This window comes from Lepisosteus platostomus, chromosome 10 (genome assembly GCF_059453375.1).
Source record: "Lepisosteus platostomus isolate fLepPlt1 chromosome 10, fLepPlt1.hap1, whole genome shotgun sequence".
NCBI classification, from domain to species: domain Eukaryota; kingdom Metazoa; phylum Chordata; class Actinopteri; order Semionotiformes; family Lepisosteidae; genus Lepisosteus; species Lepisosteus platostomus.
In genome coordinates, this window is record NC_142620.1 from 13278133 (window position 1) to 13304222 (window position 26090).

General features: G+C 39.4%; 2 protein-coding genes across 2 annotated transcripts in view; one reads left to right on the top strand and one right to left on the bottom strand.

Moving 5' to 3' along the window:
• The window catches only part of txndc16 (thioredoxin domain containing 16), a 70772-nt gene extending 66811 nt beyond the window's left edge, over positions 1 to 3961 (bottom strand). Inside the window, exons 1-5 of the mRNA XM_088648300.1 lie at positions 3861 to 3961; positions 3161 to 3348; positions 2437 to 2519; positions 763 to 836; positions 235 to 309 (exon numbers count right to left, since the gene is read on the bottom strand). Of these exons, the coding sequence (XP_088504426.1) occupies positions 235 to 309; positions 763 to 836; positions 2437 to 2519; positions 3161 to 3320 (392 nt within the window). The 5' untranslated portion in view covers positions 3321 to 3348; positions 3861 to 3961. The remainder of the gene's footprint in view (positions 1 to 234; positions 310 to 762; positions 837 to 2436; positions 2520 to 3160; positions 3349 to 3860) is intronic.
• A 385-nt stretch (positions 3962 to 4346) lies between these two features.
• Positions 4347 to 24302, top strand: gpr137c (G protein-coupled receptor 137c). Its single transcript, XM_088648303.1, has 7 exons — positions 4347 to 5020; positions 16443 to 16492; positions 17096 to 17324; positions 17868 to 18017; positions 19310 to 19435; positions 19973 to 20097; positions 21030 to 24302. Exons 1-7 carry the CDS (start codon positions 4634 to 4636, stop codon positions 21211 to 21213), a joined length of 1251 nt encoding a protein of 416 aa, XP_088504429.1. The 5' UTR covers positions 4347 to 4633; the 3' UTR covers positions 21214 to 24302.
• The last annotated feature ends 1788 nt before the right edge of the window (positions 24303 to 26090 follow it).

Here is a 26090-nt window from a genome sequence, read left to right on the forward strand (position 1 = left end):
ATGAGTCAGATGGTCTGAAGACACAACAGAACCGAAGGTTCAAGTTTTTGCTTAGCCAAAGGAAAAACAGACCTGGTTTTGTAGTGGTAAAGGGAAATAATATGTCCATTATGAAGATGGTATTAAAATTTGGGTTAAAAAATCTTTTGCATTTAGTTTTTCCGACTTCAACGTTCGAGCACCCGAAACGAAGAAAGTGAGCCAGCATGAAGTTTACCAGTGCGGGACACTCACAAGAGTACATGAGCCACAATAGCATCAACATCAAAAACAGTGTCGATAGCGAAACTCTTCAGAATTTCACCGCCTCTGAAAGGAGGAAACGAAAGAAAAAAAAACAGTTAGCAGTCAAGGCAAATTCGGCAATTTCTTCTGTCCTCAGATTAGCCATTCAGAGGTTTATAACAAGAAACAATACTCCAATAAATTTAGAACCACTGTGCCCTTCCATTAAATCACTACACAGGTGAATGCCACATACTCATAGCCGAACACCGGCTACATTTAAAAAATGAAAGTTTAAATCAACATGAAATACTCTGTAATACTTTGAAGACACCATTATGAAAACTTACTGCCGACTTCCTAAAAGGAATTAAATGAACCTTAACATCATTAAATCTGGATGAGCCAGAGTGATTCATACACAACTTGTAAAACTGACCTGTAGCCTGCACAGAAAGATTCATTTCATTATCTACTAAATCACTAAGATGGAAAGAAATATTTGGGTAAAGCAACATGAATAGGGGCTAAAATTACCGGAATAAATAGACCTTCTTTGATATGTCTCCACCAGTGCAATATTTTGGCACCTCCACCCTGGAGCAATTTACCTACAAAACATAAAATAAATGAAAAATGGAGTCTACCGAAAAAGGACTCTTTTTTTTTGGAATCTTGTAAAACACACCCTTGCCCATGAAAACCAGTTCTGTGAATATATTATATACAATTATGCCTGAAAATGAGCTAAATACATTCTAGTAGAAAATGTGATGACTTTTTACACCTGTGATTCCCAGCCCTGGTCCTGTAGGAAGACTGTCTCTTCTAGTTTTTGCTGCAGTCAGGTTTTTAATCACCAGCTAATTTATTTCAAATTTCCATTTATATTTGCTCTCAGCTTTCAGAAATTGTACAGTGGAATATGTCAACTTGGTATTAACCCAGTACCAGTTTTAGAACTGCCTGCCATCAGGTGTGTTGCATGAAATCTAACCAACTAGATCTCTACAGAAGGCGAAAACACTCACTCATGGGAATGTCTGATATACTGCAGTGTCGTTCTCACTTGTCTGTGGATCACATTTGATCAATCAGTAAGAGTTTTTTAGTCAGGAATAATGTCAATCAATATGAGAAGAAGCAAAGTTCTCTTTGCTGAATTTGTTTTAAAAAGTACCCTTTCCGTAGGGAATGTTTGACACCCAGGGCTGACCAAAGAAACTATTTAAATACTTTTTTAAACAAGTGAGTGATTCAATTAAGCAATCAACTGAAAAGCTGCAGCTACAGTGTTCCTCCAGGAGCAGAACTGGAAACCACTGTATTATGCTCAGCAATATGGTAATTTGATCCCAGGGTTACAAACAAGTTGAATGCAAAAAGTGGGTATGTTTTTTCTATATATTAGCTTTGAGCTGGACAGGCCAGTTTATTTCCTATTGCATTTGACTTTTCTAAACAGCTTTTACTATAGCATAATACTCTAATACTAAGAATCTGTGAAAGATTGGTATTTTCTTCACTGCTTCTCCGACAACAAAATCCTGTAATCTGATTCATTCAAACTCTGACATGCTTTTAATTTATATCTACACTTCAAAGAAAAGGAGATTTGGTACGATAACTACAGACCAAATAAGAAATTTTAACTACCACCATAAATGTATCTGTTTCATCTCACACATCCATAATCACAAACAAATGGGTCATGTGGGTGAAAATACTGGCAGGCAGCAGCTCAGGAAAATGACAATAAAACAGGGGAAAAAAATGTGTGACAAGTGTGAGTCATAATTTGGGAGATTAGACACCACTGCCAATAATGGAATATTCCAAATGTTAAAAACAGATATGTAAAAAAAAAAAAAGAATTCAGCCCAGCATGCTAGGTTTACAATCTAAGCATTCAATTTCAAATATAGCTTGAGCTAAATCAGAATTCAGACCATAAAAAAGCACAATTCATACAATTTTCCTAACGTGTGGTGATCATACACATCATGTAGAGATACTGACAAAGCTGGCAGCATTATAACTGATCCTGAAAACAAAGTACCACTGTTAAATCATGCAAACAATACATGCATCTCCCTGGATAGGTACTGTAATTACTTTTAATTGTTCAGACTTTCAAACAATCATTTTTAATGTCTCGGGAATACTATGTCACACACACCTAAGTAAAAGAATAAAGAAAACCTTAGTTACCTTAGCAACTAAAATGCCATAATCTTCAAGTGCCTCTGCAGACTTCTCAAACTTCTCAAGGAAAAGTCTAATGGTTGGATTGACTAAAACACCAAAACAAAATAAATTCAGGATAAATCACTTTACACGATAAAATATAACATACAAAAACACAGCCACACAACAATATGCTGTATCAACAAAGCCAGAATGGAAAAGTAGATTTTAAAGATAACCTTCATTAATTCGTGAATTACTGTAAGTACAACTCAATAACATTCAAAAGTACCTAACCAATCGCATTATGCAATTTCCTTAAAATTCTAAGGGGCACAGCACTTTGATTCATTTCTATTAAGACATATAGAGACAAGGCATAACAGAGTAACCATGCAAAAGCTAAAATTGCTAAAAGACCTAGCAGGAAGATTAAATACCAATGGCCCCAGTGATGATCAGTAAGCACGGGATCACTGTACATTAGAGACCATGCTGATAGGAATGTGTACATAAAGCATTGAAGACAGCAGCTATAATGAAGCACAAACTACAGTACAGGAAGTGTTATGTTCGTTCCCCTCCAAGAACATCGTTTTTGCATTCTTATCACGTTCATTGGGACGTCTAGATATATCTAATCAAAATGTTAACAAATAACGGTGGCGATTCCACGGACAGCAGGTTGGAGCGACTCCGAGGAGCACCAACATACTGTAAAATTAACTTAACATTTCACCTTCTTTACCTTTATTTCCAAAATAAACGAACGATGTTTTTCCCGAGTTTTGGATGCCATAAAATCGTTCTTGTGTGCATTCTATCAGCTTGGCCCCATGCGTCGTGGAGTAAAAAGTACTAGGCGCCCACAACACCCAGATCACAAAACCCACCGTCTTCCACACCATGTTAAGAGGCAAGAGCAGAGACGTCAGACTGTAAAATCGACACAATACACACAGGTATCTTAATATTTGCAGTTATTATCCCACTAACCAGCTAAAACTGGTTAAGAGCGTGCAAAAAAGGCAGACAAAAGCACATTATTACTGCATAATATTTTTTTTTTCAAGCAAAGTATTTTTGTTGGGCTTTACCCTGAGTAGTTTTGTAGGTACACCAATGCATTTTTCTTTCAATCTGCAAATTCACCACTGGTGGAATGTTACATTTTTTACAAATCCTAAACCTGTTTCCACCGTGGTTTGTACATTACACCTGCAAAACACAAATCTGAACATTTTAATTAATAAATAATTATTGTACAGTGTTAACAGCTTAATAAACTCGTACTCCCCAACACACAGTTGCATCGATCATTAAAGTTTGCCAAAAACAGTTAATGAAGCGGGTGCGCTTGTGCGCTACAATACATATTTAATTGGCACCCTAAAATATATATAAATAACAATTTAACATTTTTCTCTTTTTAAAGATTGACTTAATACCTTTGTTAAAAACCTTCTACCATCAACCTCTCTCCCAGCAATGCCATAATAACCATCTTTCCATCAAACCAATCACAAGCGACCTTTTGCGGAAACCTCACATGGTGAAAACAGCCAATAGAATGCAGGTAGAGACAGAGCTAAACTGTTCTGTACCTCAACATCCAATAGTTTTACTCTTTCCCGTTCGAAGACAAGGAGCTGACATCATCAACATCCAATCAAAGGTACTCCTTGTAGGTCGGTTTAACCAATATAGATGCACTTCTCGGATGAAGGCGGGAATAGAATTTCTTCGTGTTGAAGGAGGCACCGAAACTGTTGCCATTGTGGCTCAAATATAGCTGTTTTGGCGTATATATCTGTCGGTGGATTTGGAGCCAAAATGGCGTATGTAGTGTAACAGTGTCTTGTGTGTTTCCTATAGGTCGTGGGCGTGCATGTAACCTCAGTCTCGCTCAGCTGATCGCCCCCCCCCCTTCCCTACCGAGTCTTTTTTTTTTCCCTGAGTTGTTTTTTGCACAGAAGGAGCTGCTTTGCAGAGATTTGGGGGTGTGTGTGTAGCGGGGCTTTATTTTCCTTAAATCACTCGTTTCCTTTTTTTTTATTTGTCCCGCTTTTCGTTATGGTGCATAAGTTAGATTGGTGTTCTTTTTAATATACCTAAAACTTGATTTTTTAAAAAAGCGAAGACAATAAAAGAAAGTTCAAGCCTTTTATGTTTTTAAAATTAATCGTTCTGAGTAATTAATACGAATTTTACGTGAACAGCTATGTTATTGACGGATAACCAGGTCAGTCTGAGCGTTTTTACATCGGTAACGGACACAACGGATGAGCCGATACAAGCCGCAGTTCTTCCTTCTGTAGAGCTGGGACTGACCGTCGTTTATACTATCCTATATTCGCTGCTGTTTGTATTTGTGTACCTGCAACTCTGGCTTATTTTGCACTATGGTCACAAACGGTTCAGCTACCAGAGTGTCTTTCTCTTCTTGTGTTTGCTGTGGTCAGCGCTTAGGACTACATTATTTTCTTTTTACTTCAAGAACGTGGTTCAGGCTAACCAACTGCAGCCTCTGCCTTACTGGCTTTTGTACTGTTTCCCCGTATGTCTACAGTTCTTCACGTTGTGTCTGCTAAATCTTTACTTTGCACAGGTGAGTATCGGTTATTTTCCATTTTGTTCCACTTTGTTCTCGGCGCGGAGTGCCGCTACAGATACAAATTGATCTTTTCTGGGTTTGTCATCCGTGAACATCAGAAACTATCAGAATTGTGTGGTCCCCACGGTTTCGCCGAGTTGAAATCGCGAGTTTATCGGGTGTTTTTACAGTAGCGTTGTCATTGTGTGTAGCCTTTTTTTGGGACAAATGATAACGGTTTGTTATTACTGGCATATTTTTTATTTATGTTCTGTCCATCTTTAATATCGTGCGTTTTGTGATTCTGGTGAATGCAGCGGTTAAACACTGAAGTTCTCCATACAGCCAGATTCCCCTTTTCTCAAGTCATTTGAGCGGTAAGTCAATTGCTGCGAAGGATAAAGGAGACAAACTGCTAAAATAAGTATCGATCACTCACTGATCCTGGAAGGTCACTTAAATCAAGATGTTAAACGTTCGCAGTTAGTAAATTGTATTGTTTCGGCAGCCTTGCTGCGCTCAAGGGGAAAAACATACAGTGCAACTGAGCTGGGATTTTCGGTCTCTCAGATCGGAAGCTGTTTCTGGGGCAGTTTCACAGTTTTAGTTTTCAGAGCATCTTAGCTATAGGCCGGTGTGAAGAAAAAAGGATTTTCAGATGTTTGTTGGGTGAGGGGTGGTGTCACGAGATGTCCATTGGAGTGAGATGCTCCTGCACAAGATAAGAAATAACAATTGTCCACCAAAAGGGTGGAAATTTCTTTGGCATCACCATACAAAACTTCAGAAAAACTAAAATAACAGCATAAAATAAATCCACACCACAACCATTAACTTTCATTTATCAGGCTGTAACACTGTTGTCTCTACTCAAGAGAGGGAGGAGGCATATATTCTAGTAAATGCTCTGTGGAACTTAATTTTATCCGTTAAGGTTCAGCATGTGCTTCGGTCTGAAATTTTGGCAATCATACTGCTTTTCAAGTTGTGTACTGAAACCCACTTATCAACAGAGTACAGTTCATCAAAGATTACACAAGGCACTCTCATTAATAATGTATGTGACTTGTTTATCTCTTGTTTTGTGCACATTAATTACTGCACAAATTCATTGATTTTCAATCTTTTTAAATTCTGCTACAGTTACTTATTGGGTTTTAGAATCACCTATCTACTAATGTTCAGTCTAATCACATTTACTTGGCTCTGAATTTCATATTATTGGTATTCAACTGAAATTTGGTTTTAGCCCTACAGGTAGCAATAAACATGACTTAAGGTTAAAGAAGGCAGCAGTATACATGATATCCAGTGTTGCTATTGGATGTCACAAAAACAAATTTGATAATATGTGATGTTCAAAATTACTCACACCCATCAAACAGTCTGAAAATAAATGTGAATGTGAAGTGGGTTCTGCTTTGTGGTTATCTAGTTTCTGGAAGCTTCTAGGTGTCACCTTGAATGCCACAGGGTATAAAAGGAGGCTGAGCAATGAAGTTATCCAGTCACTAATGGGGAATCTTCAGAAAATGAGTGACAATAAGTTAAACATGCTGGTTTCTAGACAGTCCTACCCCATGTAAAAAGAAGTTAATCTTTCGGTGTTAACAGCTGAATGTTCATTTTTATCCCTCCTGTGAAATACAGAACCTGGTGTTTTTGTTAGAACTGAGGAACAAATATATTCCAAATGACATCAGGGTAATTGATCCAGAAGCTGTTAGTGTTAGTTAGGGTTAAGGTACTCAACTTTGCTCCCAAATGGACTTTAAAGTAATCTAATAATGTGAAACACGCCCCCAATCCTAGTGCCAAATCATCAAGGGAGGTGACAGTGGTGCAGGCCTCAACCCAGCAGAAGGTTTGTGGTGTGAACAAAAGAAAGCAGTTTGCAAGCCATGTCATCTGAAGGAACTAGAGACATTCAGCTAAGAGGAATGGTCAAAGATCCCCCCCCCCCCGTCTGCATTAAAAACATTTAAAAGCCTAGAGGAACCATCTTGGATATATTAATCAAAGAAAAAGGAGTCTCAACACCGTTCTGATTGGTACTTGCTTAGTTCTGAACCTTGTATACGCTTGTTTAGATAAGTATGTAGTTATCTTTTGACAGGATTTTATAATTTAATACTAATCATCTTACAAATGTTTATTTTCATTTATGCCTCATATTCTGAATGTAGACGTCCTTTGTTTTGGCTAAAAACAAATCTTGGTTACTTTGGATTATAAGGGTGCAAGTAACCTAATTCTTTTTCAGATGATTAGGGCATCACTGTATTATGACTATATTGCTATTTACATTTATGGTATATCCAGGCACTCATACTAATTCTGTGCCAAACACAAATAATAGGTCTGCTTAGAATTCAGTTTGCTGAGGTAAGGTTACTGTTGCACCACTCTTCAGATTGTTTGATTGCATGAATTCCATTGGGATGCAAACAAGGAAATGATGACTCCCCGAGAGGAAATAAAAGACTAAGCATTTTTATTTTCTTGTCAGTAATGGTAAATGCATCATATGCTTCATTCCTCCATTTCAATAATAAAAAAGCCGGTACACATTCCTACATTATTTTTTTTTTTTATCCAATTTTTAGGTTGTGACATTGTCAGACTTTTTTAGCCTACCTGCTGGTTACCATGTTCCATCCGATGCAAGTCCATATACATCGTGGAGTGAAGTTATAATACAAAATACACACAGGCAAATTTGTAATTGGTGTGACTTTGAAGAAACTCTCAAGCTTAGGCTTTTAGCACTATTTATTTCACAGCACAGTTAAACCACCTGGTGGGTTTCTATAATGTTTACAGCAGTCATTTCTTTCTTTAACAAATGATTAGTTACTGCATCAAGGTGCAAAAAAAAGTCAACGTGTGATCTCTGGCAACATTACCTCAGGCATTATATGCTGCTTTTTGTAGCAAGGTTAACTGAAATTGCTATGTACCGACCGCCCTCTATTACTTACCAAGAATATCAGGAACATTTATAAGGATCACGTATAAATTAACTATAGGGACTTTTCTGTATGTTCTTTGGTTCTGATAATGTAGTGCAGTGCATGAATGCTAAGGCCTGCTGGAGCTGGCATTTAAAAGCCTTAGCCAATCAGAAGCGCCTGCAGGAGCATTACATCATCACATTCAGTCCTGTACTATTCTAGGAGCACAAAAGCGGGTGTATAGCATTCAAAAAGAAATTGTTTGCATTCGGACAATGCGGTAAATTTTATCTGCAACGTTTTCTTTGCTTTAGCATTAAACATTACATTGTCATTTTGAGGTGATATTGCCGGATCTCTGTTAATAAAATAATGTCTTCCTAACTTTATGTGCCAGTGTGGTAAAGAAATGGTAAAGATTTATCAGGAATACGAAATTATATTTTATTAATAGGGAAGCTTAAATGTCCTTTTGTGTCTGAATGTCAAAATGGTTTTGCCCTGCAAGGTTGAAAGAGCTGATGAGCTGCTGTTCCCTCTCTCTCTCTGTACCAATTCAAGCAATGCACCCCCTTATTCATGGCTAAGATAAAGTGTAAATTCTGTGATTTTGCAAACATTAGCTTGTTCTATCCATAATACTTGAATAATGCCATAAATTGTATACTGTAGCATTCTTCAACCCAAAGCACAGTAAGAAGGGACCCACTTCATCCCTTCTGAAGTGTAGCAACTACTTTTGTCTGCTGGTGGTCCTACTCCTACAGCGCATCAGGTAGAGAAGTGAGAGACTGCCTCACCAGGTGAAATAAAGGGAGAACTTTAGGTAGGTCAGGTTGTAAAATCCCAGGCTGGGATTTAGCCTTGACAGCAGGGTTAACAGCCCTACTGTAACAGTGCTTTGGGATCTTTAATGACCAAGTAGTTAAGATCTGGTTTAATGTGTCATCTGAAAGATGACACCTCATACAGCACAGTGTCCTCAGTCAGTATATTTGGTTTTGGAAATTCTGGTCCACAGAAAGATACCATCTTTTGGTACCATTTTCAGCACAATTTACAGCAGCAATCTGGTTTTCTTTAGGTGTTTTCCATCCCAGTACTGACCAACTAATAAGGTTATGAGCCCTACTGTAACAAGATCAGGTGAGAAGATTCTAATTCAATTGAAATATAAGTAGCTGTTTTATTATCCTTTTTAAAAGTGTAATTTTGTAAACCCTTAAGTGTAACCAGATCTCCTTGGAAGTTCAGAGGTGTTTTAGAGTGAGTTAATTGTAAAATGGAAAAGCTTTTAAAATGGGTTTAGACATGCAGTTAAAAATAGGAACAAGCAACAAAAGGAGATTTGGTTGCCATCTTCTGAGAAATATTTTCAAGAGGAATTGCAGTTTGTTTATTTCGGGGTTAGTAAGAATCGGCACCGATGAGTGCATTTTAAACCATAATGAAAGTAACGTGCATAGTAACATGTAAAACCTCCAATTTACATCTCAAAATAGACCAAACTTCCAGGTATGTGCAGTGACATTTTGCCGCCATTGTCTGCGATTCAGAATGAGGCAGAACAAAAAATCTGGTGAGGTGAAGCGGCCCTATTACATTGTAAACAAGCAGACTTGTGCACACATTTCTGTTAATCCAGTAGAGATATTGTTCTTGACTTCAAGATAGTTTTGCCAACAAATACTATTTACTTGTTAATTCTGCATGCAGATCACATTAGAACATTTCTGTGGGGAAATGTTCGCTGGACAGCGTACTTGTTTGCTTGTACATTACGTTAGTAATGACAGTGACTAGTGAGCAGGAAGGGCTGCATTGCAGTTTGTGCAGAGTCTTACTCTCACCTGTGGCAAGACCAGCGATTTGTGACATGGAGCCTATACATTACTTTCACAAAGTTCCCAATTTTGTGCTTAATTCGGAATTTGTATAATTTTGCGATACCCTGAGTTTATTTTGTTGCCGAGATTTAATAACCAGTCTGAGGGTTTTTATAGTCAAAGCTGAGGTTTGAAAATCCAAGGGAGATTAAAATGTAGATCAAAGATCGCTTTGAATATCACTGATCACAATCAGCACTCACTCTTTTATGACTGCATAGTACTGTAGATAGGATTTTTCTGAAATCCTGCCTAATTGCACACATTACTGGATGATAGTGTGAATCTTTAGCAGTAGAACATACTGCATCTTTAGCTTCTTTTCTATTTTTTTCTGATTATATTCTAATATTTTCATATCCTGTTACAATATATTCTCTGTGACTCTGTTTTGCTGTCTCACATTAAGAAGTACAGTATAGTGGACTTTTTAGTCTACCATTACATTATGTGGAGAAATGAGTATTGTAATAACTTCTCCCATCTACTTGGGAATTGGAAGGGCAGAAAACCGGCTTTGCATAGCTGAAGGCGAGTGTATCCTTGATATCCTTGCCCCTGGTATTTGTGCTCACCCCCTGAAGTCCTTTCAGAAGCTGTTTTTCTTCAGGGATATTCACCTTGCATACTAAGTAACAGACTGTGCAAAAAAAGTACTGTTGCTAATTACAATTTGCTCCAAACAAAGCAGTTGTAAGTTAGCACTGCACAGAGCTAGTATTTGATTATTTAGGCAGTGTTTTCTGGGACTGTGTTTGACTTGCTTCAAGGGGATTAAGGATTCAAACTGAAGAACAATGAGTTTGTATGGATTGATCAACATTCCATGGGAAAAGATAATAGAGCCCTTTTCCACACGTTTTTTTTATGTTTTCTTACAAAAATTGGGATGAACTCATAACTACTGATATGGGGCTTGATGACTTTCCCTTGTTGGAGGGATGTTGTGTGCCTGATTACCACAGTTGAATTCCTGGATCCTCTTTCAAGAGAGGGCCTGATTATCTTACAACACCCCGTGTTTAAAATCTCACCCTAGATGTTTCAGCTCTGTATAGAACCTTTTCAACCCAAAGGAAGCTGCTGGCCAGATGAAAGGTTGTGAATTGATACCTGCTTAAACATTTCCTATGGTGCTAAGAAAAATGTCTCTGAATTTCTTTAAAAAAAAAAACTATACATTGATATGTGCTGCATCCAAAACAGGATTCATACTAAAACTGCTTTTTAATTTAAAAAGTATTAACAGATATTGCAATACATCAGTTTAATGATACAGAAGAAAACATTAGCAGTTTAATCTTTAATGTGTCTTTGTTTATAAGTGACTGATAATACCTAACACAGCCGGGCTTGTGGAGGGTGTACAGTCCTGGTCTTGGAAGACCAATGTGTCTGTAGGTTTCAAGGTCTCTTTTATTATTTAAAAAAAATATAAAAATATTATATATGCCCCAACTTTAAAACACAAGCACAATAGTGTTTATTATTCTCTTATTGATTTCCTTAAATTACTTGTATCCATCCTGTACTTTAAGCTCTTCCCTTCTATGTATTTTCTTGAATGTAATATTTGTGAAAATATATAATACAGTTTGTTCTGAGAAATACTGTTATAGCTGCACTTGGAGTAACACAGACTCCACTGTTTGTTCTAGAAAATAACTCGGTAATCAGGCCAGAGCACTTGAGTATTCAGGTTAGAATTTGGTAAATAGTACAAGTTTATTTAAAAGACCTACACTATTTTTTGTCAGTAAGTGTGCTTTTATATAGTACTTTAAGCTGATCTAAATTGATTGTGAAACTCACATCCTATTTCCCAAGGCCTCTGACTTGTACACATTGAAGACAAGGCCATTGGGCTTTGATACAGTCTTAGGTTGATTTCTCCATACTACATGAAACAAGGTTTTGCATAACAGTGTCACTCATAGTGTGTGGACGAGTCATCAGCACGATACTGTGAATGTCATGATCATGCCTTAGTCATATGTTTCCTTTCTTTTCCGTTGGGTCTGTGTCTACCTGATACGACTGTTAGTATGGGGTTTGATGCCTTTCCCTTGTTGGAGGAATGTTGTGTACTGTTTGCCCGATTACCACAGTTGAATTCCTGGATCCTCTTTCAAGAGAGGACCCTGAAGAGCCGGAGTTTCTTGCAACACCCCGTGTTTCTGCCAGCAACCTAATGCAATTTAAATCCCACATGAAAAAGTTATTCATTTGGTCTCTGGCAGGAAAAGCTGTAATTGATGTAAAAGAAATCGTTTTCTCAGACTGGATTACACACAGAGCAGAATAATTGTTTTGAACCTGGTGTGAGCTTTGAAGATTTTTTTTATTCTTTTCTGGTAATTTCAGAAAAAGAAAATGGAGATGCTTTATGCCAATATTGTTTAGCTTCATCATAATGATGGAAAAATACTGACCTCTGTCATAGTATAAACTGGTTTCTTCTAGGTGATTAGAACTAGCAACATACTGTAGGTAGCTTCTAGAGGAATGCTGGAGTGCAAATGTTCATCCTCTTTTTGTTGGTAATGAAATGTGACTTTGGAATTTTTATAATCTTTTGACATACTGTAATGCCTCTTATTTTCAACTTCTCAGAACCAGTTTTTAAAGGAACTGTCTACAGTTCTACTGTTTAGGGTGAAGAACTACACTATATACGTAGTTTCAAGCATATGTTTAAAGGCTTTCGGAGGGACACCGGTCCTTTTTTGTAGTTTCTATTGGTCAGAATTTACAGTTCTCACTTCCTAGAATACAGTGACGATTCTACTGCGAATTATGTAAAGAAGCCCCGGCACAGGCATGTTCTGCTCAAGCAAGAGCACAGAAAAACTCTTAGGAGAAATGAAACTGAATGGCCAGCAGTTTACAGCAGTACCATGGATAAGAAAAGCAGAACCTGAAACTTTCTGCGTGTCTTCCTTCATTGAGGCTCAGGGTTCAAGATAACCTTGATGGATGAACAAGCTGATGTTAATATCACATGTCTTCACATGTAGATAGTCATATATTTCATGGTTAAAAATAAAACAAAATGTGGTTTAGGTTATTTTGATCAAATTGAGGAAGAGTGAAGGCTGGGTTTGCCTTGGTTGCTCCCAAGTTATGACTCAAAAGTCAGTAAAAAAGCCATTTCCTTTAAAGTGGTATGACGGGGAAGACTTAGGTTTTATGTGCAATAACTGTACTTAAAGTAAACAGGCATATTGGTATGATAAAGGATCAGATGAACCCTTGTGCTGAAACTTGTCTGCTTGTTAATCCGATCCTTATTATGACACCAGTATTCAGTGTGAGGCGGCTGATAATGCGAGTCATGTGTTTACATTTATTCCAAACAAACAGTCCTGTTGTCTGTCTAATACCTAAATTGTGACTTTTTACTGTGAGGCTTCACACGTGACCACCTTTGTGTAGGGTTGTGTTGTAGACTTGTAATGAAAGTTGGAGTTAACACATTCATTGTTGTTCTGTTATTTATTTCATTAGTCCCGATTATTATTGTACAAAAATGTGCAGTGACAATTTAAATGGTTTTATCAAACCCTGTGAAGTTTAAAAATGATGCACAGCAAGGAAGTGGTACTTCTGTGCATAGAGTACCCTGTGCCCTGCTTGTCAGTTGTCATTTCAGTTCATTTTTCATCCATATTCATGGCTAAATATTACCTGATTTGGTGTTAAAACATTTATAGAAAAGTTGTTTTTTCCATAATTGTTGGCCTTTCTGACTGAGCATACTGTGTAGTTGCTGGTCTGGCCATTAGAACTAAATGTCTTAGCCCAAGCTACTCTGAAGTCAAATACTGAATGAAGATGTTCTATTTTACTCTGAATTCTATATATCTTTAAGCAGCAAAGGTTTTGTAAACTATTTTTTTTATCTGATCGTGTGTGTAGTCCAATGAACCTTAGTGTCCATATCCCAGCTCTTGCCCTCAGTGTGTGTTCTTATTTTGTTGAAAGGTTTTATGCATTAATATTATCTTGGTAAGGGTTCCACTTAAAATGTAAGAAAAAGTTGTACATTTAATGAAGGCAGATGAAACTGAATACAGTTGCTGCTGCGTCCACCTGTGGCCCATCATGTAAAAAAGGGCTGGAGGGGCTATGGGTTCAAATCCTGGGTGGCTGCTGTACCCTTGAGCCCAATTCTAAATTCCTATTGCTCTAGTTTATACCTATTTGTTGAATAAATGGGCCAAATAGGAAATGAGAAATATACATTTTAAATTTCTCTTGATTTTTATCATGTTCTTCAAGTGCAAGCCTGTTGCACAAAGCACTTCATTAACAATCAAATATTCCTTATTTCAACATTTAAACCTTATGACTTTTTTTTGGCATGTTTTCGTACAGTTTTCGATGATCATGATGGCTCAAACAAGAAACGCAAATCAGCTTGATATTAATGAAAAATACTTTCATTTCTTAATATGTGTGTCTAATAGCTGTTTAACCAACCTTTGGTTATAGTACAAAAGAACTTTTGTTAAAGTATGAGCCTAAGGACAGCTGTTTTGTACATAAACCACAGCATGCCCAGTCCTGAGTGATGTGCTCCTTTCTGAAGTGAGATCATCAGCAAGTTCAAATATAACAGTGCTCTGCACAGAATCATGAATTATTATAAAGATTGGGCCCCCTCATGGCTGTAAACTGAAAGATAAATAACCATACTTCCATAGTAACCCACTTCCCTGACCTTGAGCACTACTACAATTCATCTGTTTTCAATTTTGAGAGGTGTCTCCGATTTCACGTAGACTAGCCCCCTGAAACCTGGCTGCTGGCTCTGATAAAACTACTGGGTTTAGCAGTTCGGAAGCACACAATGCAGAATTTGTAACCTGCAGTATTTCCATCTCTTCATGGTCTGCCAGTACTGCTGGAAGTGGCTACAGCAATTCAGAAGTCAAGACCAGGATCACAGTCTTAGTTTCTGCATGCAGTCATGATACAGTACATTCACGTACTGGGTTGTAATAGCCTATCTGTGTACTGAAGCAGTAGCATGGCCTCCTACTGGTCGTGATGTTAAGTGCAAAAAGTTGTGATATGCTGTTGATGCAATCATGAATCATAAGGCACACTTGAGCTGAATATGATGTCCACAAGACTGGCATATTCAGGTTTTTCCTAAATGTGAAATGAAACTGTCTTGTAATGTCTGCCTGCATTGGGATTTTCATGAAACATCTAGAAGAATGTTATCATGCGTCATGTTCACTATACTGCTTTTTTATTTTTTATTTATGAATGCTATTAAATATTGTGCAATTCTGCTTTCTTGCTTTTGAGAAGAAATGTACAGTATTCTCTCCACAACCAGCAGAGAAAGTTCCCGCATAAACTGCTGCTTCCTCTGTGATTGTTTTCATAAAGATTGTTTTAATTACACCCCATTTTGAGGGAATATTCTGAAAGCTCATATTAGGCACATTAATGTAGCAGTTCATGTGACAGTGTACTCCACTGGCCAACACTCAATAGTCTGAGGTTCAGGAAATTGGCTCACTTTGCTGCTATAGCAGATCATTAACAGCCAACCTGTGAAGAAAATCGGTTGCCTCCACTTTTGAGCGTGTATTGTGCAAAACTTGTTACTAAGGTGGTAAGGAAATCAAGAGGTGAATAAGGGTAAGCAAAGCCTACAAAGGATCAGTGCAGTGGCTGATTTGAATAGAAAAAACATTTAAACTTCCACAGAAGGGATTTGGAAATTTCCCTTAATAAAGCTGGGTTTCACTTTGCTTTAGCCTAAAGGTAATCTTTGATGTGACATTGCCATAGAGGAAAAGACTGCTGCTGCCCTTTGACATGAATGAGTGGAGGTGCTATTTTCAGGTTGCTTTATTCTGTTACTGAGCCCCCAAATTTCCATAGCCTTTTGTAGCTTATTATAAGCCCTGGTGGAGCAAAAGGATTTGAGGTACATCCTAGAATGTCATTACTGTTGTCAATACAGTATAAGAATGTAAACTCTCCAGTCAATTAGTTTTAGCATTTGGGAGTTTGTAATTTTCTGTTTTGAAAGATGAAGGAGAACAGATTTAAAACCTGATGTTTCTTTTTTTTCCTCGAGACCTTTTTTTTTTTACTTCCTGAGGAGCATCACTCCAACTCCCTGGCATCTCTGACCCTTCAGAGGGAACTGCACAAATTGAGTGAAAGATCTGTAAAAATATTCCGATAGAAAAAGAAAAGGTTTTTGCTGGCCCATCTCCAAGTTCAAAGATTTAGCTGAGAGTGTTCCCTTTCAGGGTAGATTGCTCCTAGGTGTTCACTGATTGCACTGATTTTTGCAGTGTGTAATGCTGTCCATGGTAGAGTGCCAACACACCAGTGACAGTAGAGAGGTGGACCTTGGGGTCTATGGGGAGTAAGTTAAGGCTCCTCCTGGTGGTAGAAAGTGATCATTCCTACAACATGCTGTTCAGAATCCCACATGGAGACCCTGTTCAGCTTGGGATTTATTACAGGAATAATCTAAGAAAAGTCTTTGTACAATCCTGTTCTCAGCCAGTCAACAGTAATAGCATTGCTAATTGTTCTTTTTTTCACCTCTTTCATCCTCAGGTAATGTTTAAAGCCAAAGCTAAGTATTCCCCAGAACTCAACAAATACAAGTAAGCACTTTACTATGTTGTGACCTTAGTTACTGTATCTTAGTGGTTATTTTACACAGTCCATCCTGATCATATTAAATCTATTTTGTATGTAGAATTGTTCTCTGGCATTCTTATGAATCTGGTTAAAATCCATTTCATTCCTTAGTGGCGCCACATTGCACATTTAGTCATTGTCCCCTTCAAACATTAAAAGACTACAGAAGAGGTTTGAGTGGGGAGCTGTGCCAGCACACAGTCTTTCTTATTTCTCTTTCTCAACTTCCTATCATGCCATTCTCACCTGCTCTGACTTCTGTTCTCCTGTGGTTTACTGTATGTCGGTGCTACCTTCCTCTCCCTCCCTCACATCTGAAAAAGTCTCAACAGCCCAAATATTTTTTCTTTTTACTTTTCAACCTTAACCTCATCGTAGACTGCATCATATTCTGTAAATGTTTAACCTGTTTTGTGTAGAAGAATTTCGTTTTAATAGAATTCATTGTACTTGTGGTCTGGCCATTGATATGGCAGTTCTAAAAAGCGAAATGATTTGATTTTTCGTGACCTGTGGAGAATCTCTCCTGTGACAGTTCTGACCTGTGACTCATGTGACTCTCCCAGGGTGCCACTGCGGCTGGCCTTCCTGTTTGTCAGCCTGTTCTTCCTGGTGGTGAACGTGACTTGTGCTATGCTGGTACAGGGCAGTGTATCGGAGGGTCAGCTGAAACACACCGTGCTGGTGCGGGTGCTCATCAATGACAGCCTCTTTGTGCTCTGTGCTATCTCGCTGGCTGTCTGCATCTTCAGAATTGCCAAGATGTCCTCTGCCAACGTCTACCTCGAGTCCAAGGTAAGTAAGCAGTAGTAGGATGCTTAATTACATTGCTCTGTTTTAACAGTTGCAACTAAAATGCAAAAAAAAGGTCAGAGGTTACAAAGATCGTTGAATATAGTTGCCATTTTAGTGTGGTAAGTGTTCTAAGTTTAATCTAAGTGAGGTCTCCAGCTCTGGTCCATGAGAACCCAGATCCAGTACATCTTACTGACATGCCTTACTGACACTACTTGTTCCCAGTGATTCTCAAGTCTTGTAAGTTATTGATAAATAAGTTATTTGCCTCCTGGTGTAAAAATGACAAATTTCTGAAAGTTAGAGAACTGTAAATGCTTTGATCAACAATAAATGCTCAGTGGATATAAAGATATGGTTGTGGTTCTAAGTGGTTTGCAGAAGTGGAATCTATCCTCTAAACCTCTTACAAATGATGTCTTATTCAATGGGAATTCTTTGAAAGAAACCGGATATGGTTTCTTAGCTTGTAGTTATTTTGAGTCTGAAGACAGTACAATGTTTACTGCACTGTTAATCATGGGCATTTTTCTCTCTCTGCAGGGCACGTCTGTATGCCAGGCGACTGCTATTGGGGCTGTAGTGATTTTGCTGTACACCTCCAGAGCCTGTTACAATCTGGTGGTGGTGGCCCTTTCCCCAGAGGACCGACCAAGCTCTTTCAATTATGGCTGGTACAATGTGTCCGATCAGGTGAGGAATGGGCTGGTGTTGGCACTGGTGCTGACATTCATTCAATGAGGGTGGCAGATGTTTTAGAGCCACTATTCTGTGATGTGTGCAAAGAATCGTGGCCCATGAGTAGACTTACCAGAAATATAGCGGATACCAGATCATGAAAAATCTCATTATAAGGGAATAAGACAAGTGATTGAAAAAAACTGTAAGCCTCATGTGTGATGTGATACATGTACAGCTAGACCCATAGAGCAGACAGTTCATCAGGCTGAGCTACAGCCTTAAGTCTTGATTTTTTGTTTTGCTCACAAGCCCGTGAAGATTCTTATCAGTCTCAGAGCCACATGCCTTTTTGCCCAAAGAATGTCGAAATGGGTCTTCACAAAAGTTTAAATGGTGACTAGTCCTACTACTGTATATAAGCTGCAGTAAGACCTGAAAACGTTTGTCTGAGTATGACATAGGTTAAGCACAGCTGACAACATGCCTATTGTGCTAACATTACTATTAGGGATCGTATCCATGTAAGTTCTAATGAAAGTTCCATAATGACATAAAACCATTAATATACCATGGTGCCCTAGATAAATAACTAAATCAGTTTGTGTGTCGGTGAAGTATTAAGGGAATCTTTCTTCATTAATTAATAATGGACCTTTTATATGGCGTTTGTGATCACACATCCTGTGTGCATTTAAAATCACAGGGCAAACAGCAGTGATCCCTCTATCTCCTGTAGTGATCTTGAGAGTCTGATTTAAGTTTTCTCAGCACTGGGTGTAGAGGGATGTTATGCAAAGCTTTACAAGCTTAGTTCCTTATTGGATTGCAGTTATGCTGGGTATTTGTCAAAAATGTCTACATTGAGAGCATAAAGTCACTTAGAGCAACATACTTGAGCAATATATGGAAGCATCAGTGTCTTAATCATTTCTTTAGAAGTCTTTCCAATTAAACCATAAAGAAAATCCATTTTCATTAAAGTAAATTTTAAATGTATCAGGATCTTTACGTTTCTTTGTTTTCACCACCATGTACGTCACCAACAAATCGATGACATCCTAAAATTCAATCTAATACACTGGTAGCTGTGCCACTGTGATGCTTAGGATATTTTCCGTACTCTAAATCTCTGGAAGTAAAAAAAAAAAGTCTGTTTCTATAAACAGTGCCTCCTTTGTAACAGCGCTGTAGGCTGTAGTCGCTCTGACCTAGATTGGGTTTGGCCTCTGAGTATAGCAGCCAGGAGCAGGGGCTTCCCTGAGCTCACATGTGCCACTGAGCCGGCTGTGTGCTCGAATTTCCAGGCTGACGTGGAGAAGATCAACAGGGAGGCCTACATAGTGTTTGGGATTATCCTGTTCTTCTGGGAGCTCCTGCCCACCAGTCTGGTGGTGGTGTTCTTCAGAGTACAGCGGCCCAACCAGAACCTGGTAAGAGAGAGGCTGGCCCTCCTTTAACCTCCTTGCCGGCACCACAATTTATAGCTGTGTTTGATAGCCCATATCATTGAAATAGATGGGTTTCATCAGTCTCATGTACGCCCATCTTGTCTGTAAAAGGAAAGATTGCTTTCTTCATATCTGACAATTGAAGAAGGGGCTCGGGAACAAATCTTCATCCAGACTGCTTCAGGGCTGCAGCAGGCAATCCGAGCCATTTCAGGATTTGAGGCTCAGCCTTAAACTTTCCTAATGCTCAACAGTTCCAGTTCATATATTCATTTAAGGGTTGGGAATGTAAAAATACCAAAGCTGATTTTTGTTCATTAGTTAAAAAATCAAAAAGTATGCAGTCAGTTGGGAATACAGATATATCTGAATTAAGATTTCAAAAACTGCAGTCCTGGGAAATATAGAATACGAGTGCGAAGGTTGTTTTGCTGTTGAAACGTGATAACCCTGATTGACCTACTACTTACCTGCTACTGTGCATTTCCTGTTTTGTTGTTCTGAATATGTGTTTGTCAGGCTCCAGGGGGCATGATAAACAGCCACAGCTTCAGCTCCAGGGCCTATTTCTTTGATAACCCCCGGCGCTACGACAGTGATGATGATCTATCCCGCAGCCTCGGCTCTCGAGGGGAGAGGAGCAGGTAGGCAGGAAGTATCACTCTTCTTTTACATGGATACAGCTCCCTCAAAGCCAAAGCGATGCTTTCTGTAGGTATCCAAAGGTACAAGTGAACAAGCATGTTAATTACAATCATAATAATAATTTCTTACACTTATATAGCTCTTTTCTGGACACTTCACTCAAAGCTCTTTACAGGTAATGGGGACTCCCCTCCACCACCACCACCAGTGTGCAGCCCCACCTGGATGATGCGATAGCAGCCATAGTGTGCCAGTACACTCACCACACACCAGCTATCAGTGGGGAGGAGAGCAGAGTCATGGAGCCAGTTCAGAGATGGAGATTATTAGGAGGCCATGATTGCTAAGGGACAGGGGGGATTTGACGTCGGGGTAATGCCCCTACTCTTTTCAAGAAACACCCCTGAGATTTTTAATGACCACAGAGAGTCGGGATCTCGGTTTTACCTCTCATTCGAAGGACGGTGCCTTTTTACAGTATGGTGTCCCTGTTCCTGTGCTGGGGCATTTGAACCCCAGTATAGGCCGCAGACTCCAAGGTGAGCAACCCCTACTGGCCCCACTAACACCACTTCCAGCAGCAACCTTAGTTTTACCCAGGAGGTTTCCCATCCAGGTACTGGCCAGGCTCACACCTGCTGAGCTTCAGTGAGTTGCCAGTTGCGAGTGGCAGGGAGATTATGCGACATACCGTAAATCAACCTCTTTAGCAAGAGCTGTTCTTCAATTCAAAGGCCAGATTTATTGAAAGTGTTATTTTGGAGCTGTACACACTACACATCTGAAGAACGTGGAGGTGCAATTTTTTTTATGATCCTTTTGCAAGCCCACCTGCCGTTCACCTGTAGTAGCTTGACCCGTGCCGTGCTGTGGTGACCGCGCTGTTTCGGCCCTGTGCTCACCCCCTGCTGGTTTCTTCGCTTTGCCGCAGCATCCTGTCCTCCACGCCGCAGGCCGGACCCAGCTGGTACGGGACGATCCGGAGGAACGGCAGCTTGACCGTGGTGCCGCACCTGCTCAACGGGCCCCCCGCCGCCACCGCACCCTTGCTCTTGGTTTATGGCAATATCCAGACCAGCCAGCACCACAACTACTACTCCACCCCACAGAACTAGCTTTCTGCCTGGGAAGAACCCGCCGCCCTGCTGGATCGCCGCTGCACTCTATATTTCCCACCAGCACATGCCCAGCGAAGGTAACTCCCCACTCTGCAGATTTCTGACACCTTTCGTCTGACCTGGCAGCTCTCGAAAGCGTCTTGAAGCTCTGGGGGCTTAGCCAAGGGGGGCCGTCAGGATCGACTGCAGATGGCTTGGCTCCTTGAGGGCTTAACTGGGTTATTTCTTTTGCTTTCCTTACGATCTAGTAATTTATTATAGTCCAGAGTGGTTACGGGGGTGTGGAGAGAATAGAAAAATTTCTTGTTTGCTCAAGCGTATGAAAATGTTAACTCTGCAGGTGACGGGTTTCGTACAAAAAGCAAGTATTTGAAAACAGCACCTTGTTTTCCCCTGTCAGGGACTTTACTGGATAATGAACTGAGGGATGGAGGTCTTGCCGTTTCTTATCCTTCTTTCCCCACAAACATTTTGTCCATGGGTCTGTCTTTGTGGTTTAATATTTTGGTAATTTTGGAGTTGCATAGGCAGCATCTGGCCCCAGAGCTTCCTATGCATACAGACACATAGACACACTTTTATAAGCTGGGATGCGATTTTTGCACTTCAATCCTGCACATTACCATTCTGATCAAACAGCTTCCTTCCTGAATGTAAGGCACCTTTTCTGCTGATTATGGATAGCAGAGCTCTGGTGAGGGGGTTTCTGGGCTAGTGATGGCAAGATCAAGGAATGCCACAGTGCTGACAGCAGATGGACTGGCAAAGCAGCCTGAGCTTCCTGTTTTACTGGGACTGGTGAGCGCAAAGAAAAAAAAGAGGAAAGCCACTTCTGCCAAAGAGCCCAAGGTTGCAACTGGAAATGGGCTGAAGCTTGGAGGTCATCTCAATAAGCTCCCTCACAGAAGAAACTGCACAGAATCTGGTCATAGTGTTCTCTTGAGAGCCCAATTTACACTGACCATAAGGTGTGTTGGGCATTTCCCTATTCAGTTCGGAGAATTTTCACTCATGAGAGTGTACTGGCAGTTTGAGGAGAGTATTTCAACTGAATGAATGTATCCTAACAGATCGCCTTTAAACAAGTGATCTGATGCGTAGTAGAGGGTGCTCTGTTACACCTTTGGTACTGTGAGACATAACAATCCTTTCTAGCAATTAAATGTTATCATTTCTAAAAGACCCCCACTCCTTTGGGTTTATCTCAACTTAAATGTACTTTAATATAAAGGACTTTCAATTAATACAGTGACTATGGGACACCATCTTCTAGTATATATCTCTTGTATGTGTTAAAAATATCTAGCCTGTTTATACAGTAGTTTACAGCATTGAGCTCATCACAATCTCAACACCTGAAATTGTGCCATTGCTTCACATACATGTCTTTATAAACCGATGCACTAAATTATGTATATATTGCAAACCATAGTAAGCTGTATTGTATCCTTGGTTCTGTATGACTTTCTTCCTTTTGTTCATTACAACTAATTCACACTGCTAGGTACGGATTTGCACTGCAATAGTTCAGAATGAGCAAAATGGTACAATAGCTTAATGAAGCAGGCCCACCATTGAGTGGGGCATTTTTTTTACTCAATTGGAAGCAAGGGGCTGTGGGAAGTGTTTTTTGTCAGGGTTTAGGAATTGTATGTTTCATGTTGATCGTTGATTTCAGCTGCATGCTACTGGACAGTGTTTACAACATGCAGTGATATACAAGAATTGTGATATAGGCAAAAGGTTTTGTATTTTTGTAAAATGTTGTACTGACACTGCATAGGTTTTTCTATCTCATGGAGGACGGCTGAGGCACAATACATAAATTCTTGTAGGGAAAAGATAAATGCTTTCTCTGGTCAAATGCAATCCTTAGTATTTTATCTTTTTTATTTTCTTGCCATTTTGTGCATTGTCATTCATCGCTGTTAATTCAACTGACTGACTTATTGGCTGTTGCAGACTTCTAACAATTGTTCTGAGGTACCTTTCTTTTGCCATTCTTTTAAATAACTGAATTGTAATGTGAGGCCACAGACCTAAAATTCCTAGAACCTTCCACAAGTCCTTTGAAGTGAAATGGTCAAATAGGATGATTAAAACCTTGCATGCAGTGTTATTAAATGGGCTAGTCACCTGTTTCTTGTGTTCAGAAACTAAAATGTATCTGTTTGATCTTCTGTGATTATGAAAACTAGACCTGTTTCTACTTGTTTTTTTGTGAAAAACCTTTTTTTCCCTCAAACTAAGGACTAAGATGGTATTACCTTTTTGAAGGATGTTGGAAGTTTGAGGTTAGCTAAAGTTGAAGTTGGCACAGCTCCACTGTGGAAACCAAAGTAATCTAGCATTTGGAGTAGCGACATACTTAATCACGAGTGGACAGTTATGTAAGTGGACTTCACATGAGAAGCCAGTGAGTGAAGGGCATTGGGGCTACTTTGCCATCACCTCTCTCTCTCAGGGCAGTGCGGAGACACATCAGCTATTCTGTAACCTGCTCCCTGACCACGTGCTCATTTCCACATCCAGGGGCATACAATCAGTACTCTTCTTGAGCAATAATACTGTACATTCCCTATATAGGAAGAATATTTTTAAAGCTGTTTCAGCTTCACTGTGTGCAAGGTATGGAAAATTATTTGCTGTCAAATTGTGGCTAGGCAAGGTTAGCTCATTAAAAGCAGCAGACCTCATAGTCATGTTTCTCAAGGATGGCAAGAAAAGGTATAGGGGCAGCTTGCTCTTTTTTCATTTCTTTGTTTCACTGGCAGGGAGAGGTGCTCTTCTTGTCAAATCTGAATATGCATTTTCCCAGAGAAAGCTCTAGTGAGTTTTGTCTAGATCTGTATGAATGACTGATGTCCCTGATTGAACGTCTGCTAAAAGCACACTATCCATCTGTGTGGACAAGGTCAAATTAATCAAAACAGATCTAGGAAATTTAGTTTAAATTTTCTTTTCAAATTTCATTCTTTGTTACATCCTGGGCAAATCACATTAGATGAAGTAACTCTTTCACTCTGGAATACCCTTGTTTTAATTGAAACCTTATTCATTATTTAAATAAAACTTTTTTCAGCGGATGTTTCCTCTGTTGATCAGATGGGTGCATCTCACTGTGTGATGCACTTAATATGAACTTTAAATCGAAACGTTTGAGATAATGATCCACTTTGCTGTGCAGAATGGGACATTGGCATTTTCTCGACTGTCATAGCTTTCTGCCTTCAGAATAGAGGCATAAGTTATTTGCACCCTGTATGTGATACCTGCATTTGTGTGAACACTTTCAGAAGGCTTTTAGTTTTTAGTTTGAAGAGTGAGAGCACCCTGTTATTCCATGCAGTTTCTTTCGTGTTTGATGCTTTCTTTTTCCTGCAGTTATGCTGCTGCCCCCACTCATGAACAGATGTGCCCTTATGATGACTTTTTGTGAAGCGTTTTGTTAACAATACTGGATCGGTTCAACTCTCTTCTTCATGTAGACCATACCATTGAGACATTTCTTGAAAGATTGCATTTCAGCCTCGGTTGAAATCTTTGGATTTTAGGGCTGGTATCTTCAAGCAAACGTACAGCTTTGTCTCTGGCTAGTCAGTGGGAATCACAAGCATGTTTTCACTCTTTCTAAATTAGACATTAGGATTTGAAATGTAAAAGGATCTTTACATGCTTGCTGGAAAGCAAAACTCCATAGCCTGATTTCTGCTGAGAGGAAGCAGACAAAGAGCTTTTCTCTTTCTTTTTAAAGGGACTTCGATATCGGCTGGATTCCATTATTGCTTGAAATGTAATGAACCACATCTGTTGACATGAATGGAAGTAAGAGTTATGGTGTGCAGCTGTGACATGTTGTAATGAGAACCCACATTATTACATTCTTGAGTTATACAACCTGGATATCGTCTTTCTACAGTATCCAGTGTAAGGTTTTTGGTATTAGATACTATTTGCGTAGCTCAGTAGTGAACAACAAACTGAGCCCACTCAAAAGAAAATATTTTATTAAAATGTAAGACTAAACTTGTGCGTTTTACCCTTGCTTTAAAACTGTCACTACCTTTGCATTTACCATTTAGTCTAAAGCCAATTTAAAATTGGTAGGTTCTACAGTGAGGGTGGTTTTGTAATCATTAAATTGTTAGTGTGCATTTTACTCTTGGCTCCTGTTCTGTTGGTTTCGTTTTCCTGTCACTGTTACATTTCAGAATGTGGGGGTGCTCCTGAGTGCCTCAACTGGTTAAGGCGCTTGCCAAGCACAGGTTAACTCGTGTGATCAGGGCTTTGAGCCTGGGTCGTGTCTCTAGCTGACCATGACCTCACTGTGACCTGGCAGTCAAACGGAGGCACACAGTTGAGCCCAGGATTGTCTCAGCTCTCTGTAACGCCTGTGCCCTCCCAGTCCCTTATGGGCATGCCATGCTCTCGGTGAAAGACAATGGGATCTGAACCTCAGGCATGGGACCGTGTTGCCTGTGGCCTATTCAAAGAGGAGTGTCTCAAAGCTGGCTGGTCGGAGGAGTTGGCCTCCATTTTCTAATTCAGCCCTGTGCGAGACCATGGATATCATACCTCATAGCTAAGATGAAAAACATACTTTGGTTGTTCTAAACGGGGTTGGCATAACACAAATACTTGGCGAGTTTAAAAAAAATAGTTGTGTGAATGTCAGAAACTCTGGGCAGAATGAAACCTTCTCCAACTTCAGTAAATAGCTACATGCCTTCTTTGTCTTACAATCCAATGTCAGTTATGACTGGTCTATAAGTTTATTGTTTGCACTCCGTTTATGTTCTTGTATCTCTGTTGCTGAACGCAAACATGGTAGATTACAACTGGAGTACATTCTCTGGCTTTGTTCACAGCTGTGC

Coding starts and splice junctions, on each gene's coding strand:
- gpr137c (XM_088648303.1), top strand. CDS start 4,634: ATGTTATTGACGGATAACCAGGTCAGTCTGAGCGTTTTTACATCGGTA. Junction 5,021..16,442: donor TAAATCTTTACTTTGCACAG/GTGAGTATCGGT, acceptor TTTCATCCTCAG/GTAATGTTTAAAGCCAAAGC. Junction 20,098..21,029: donor TCTCGAGGGGAGAGGAGCAG/GTAGGCAGGAAG, acceptor GCTTTGCCGCAG/CATCCTGTCCTCCACGCCGC.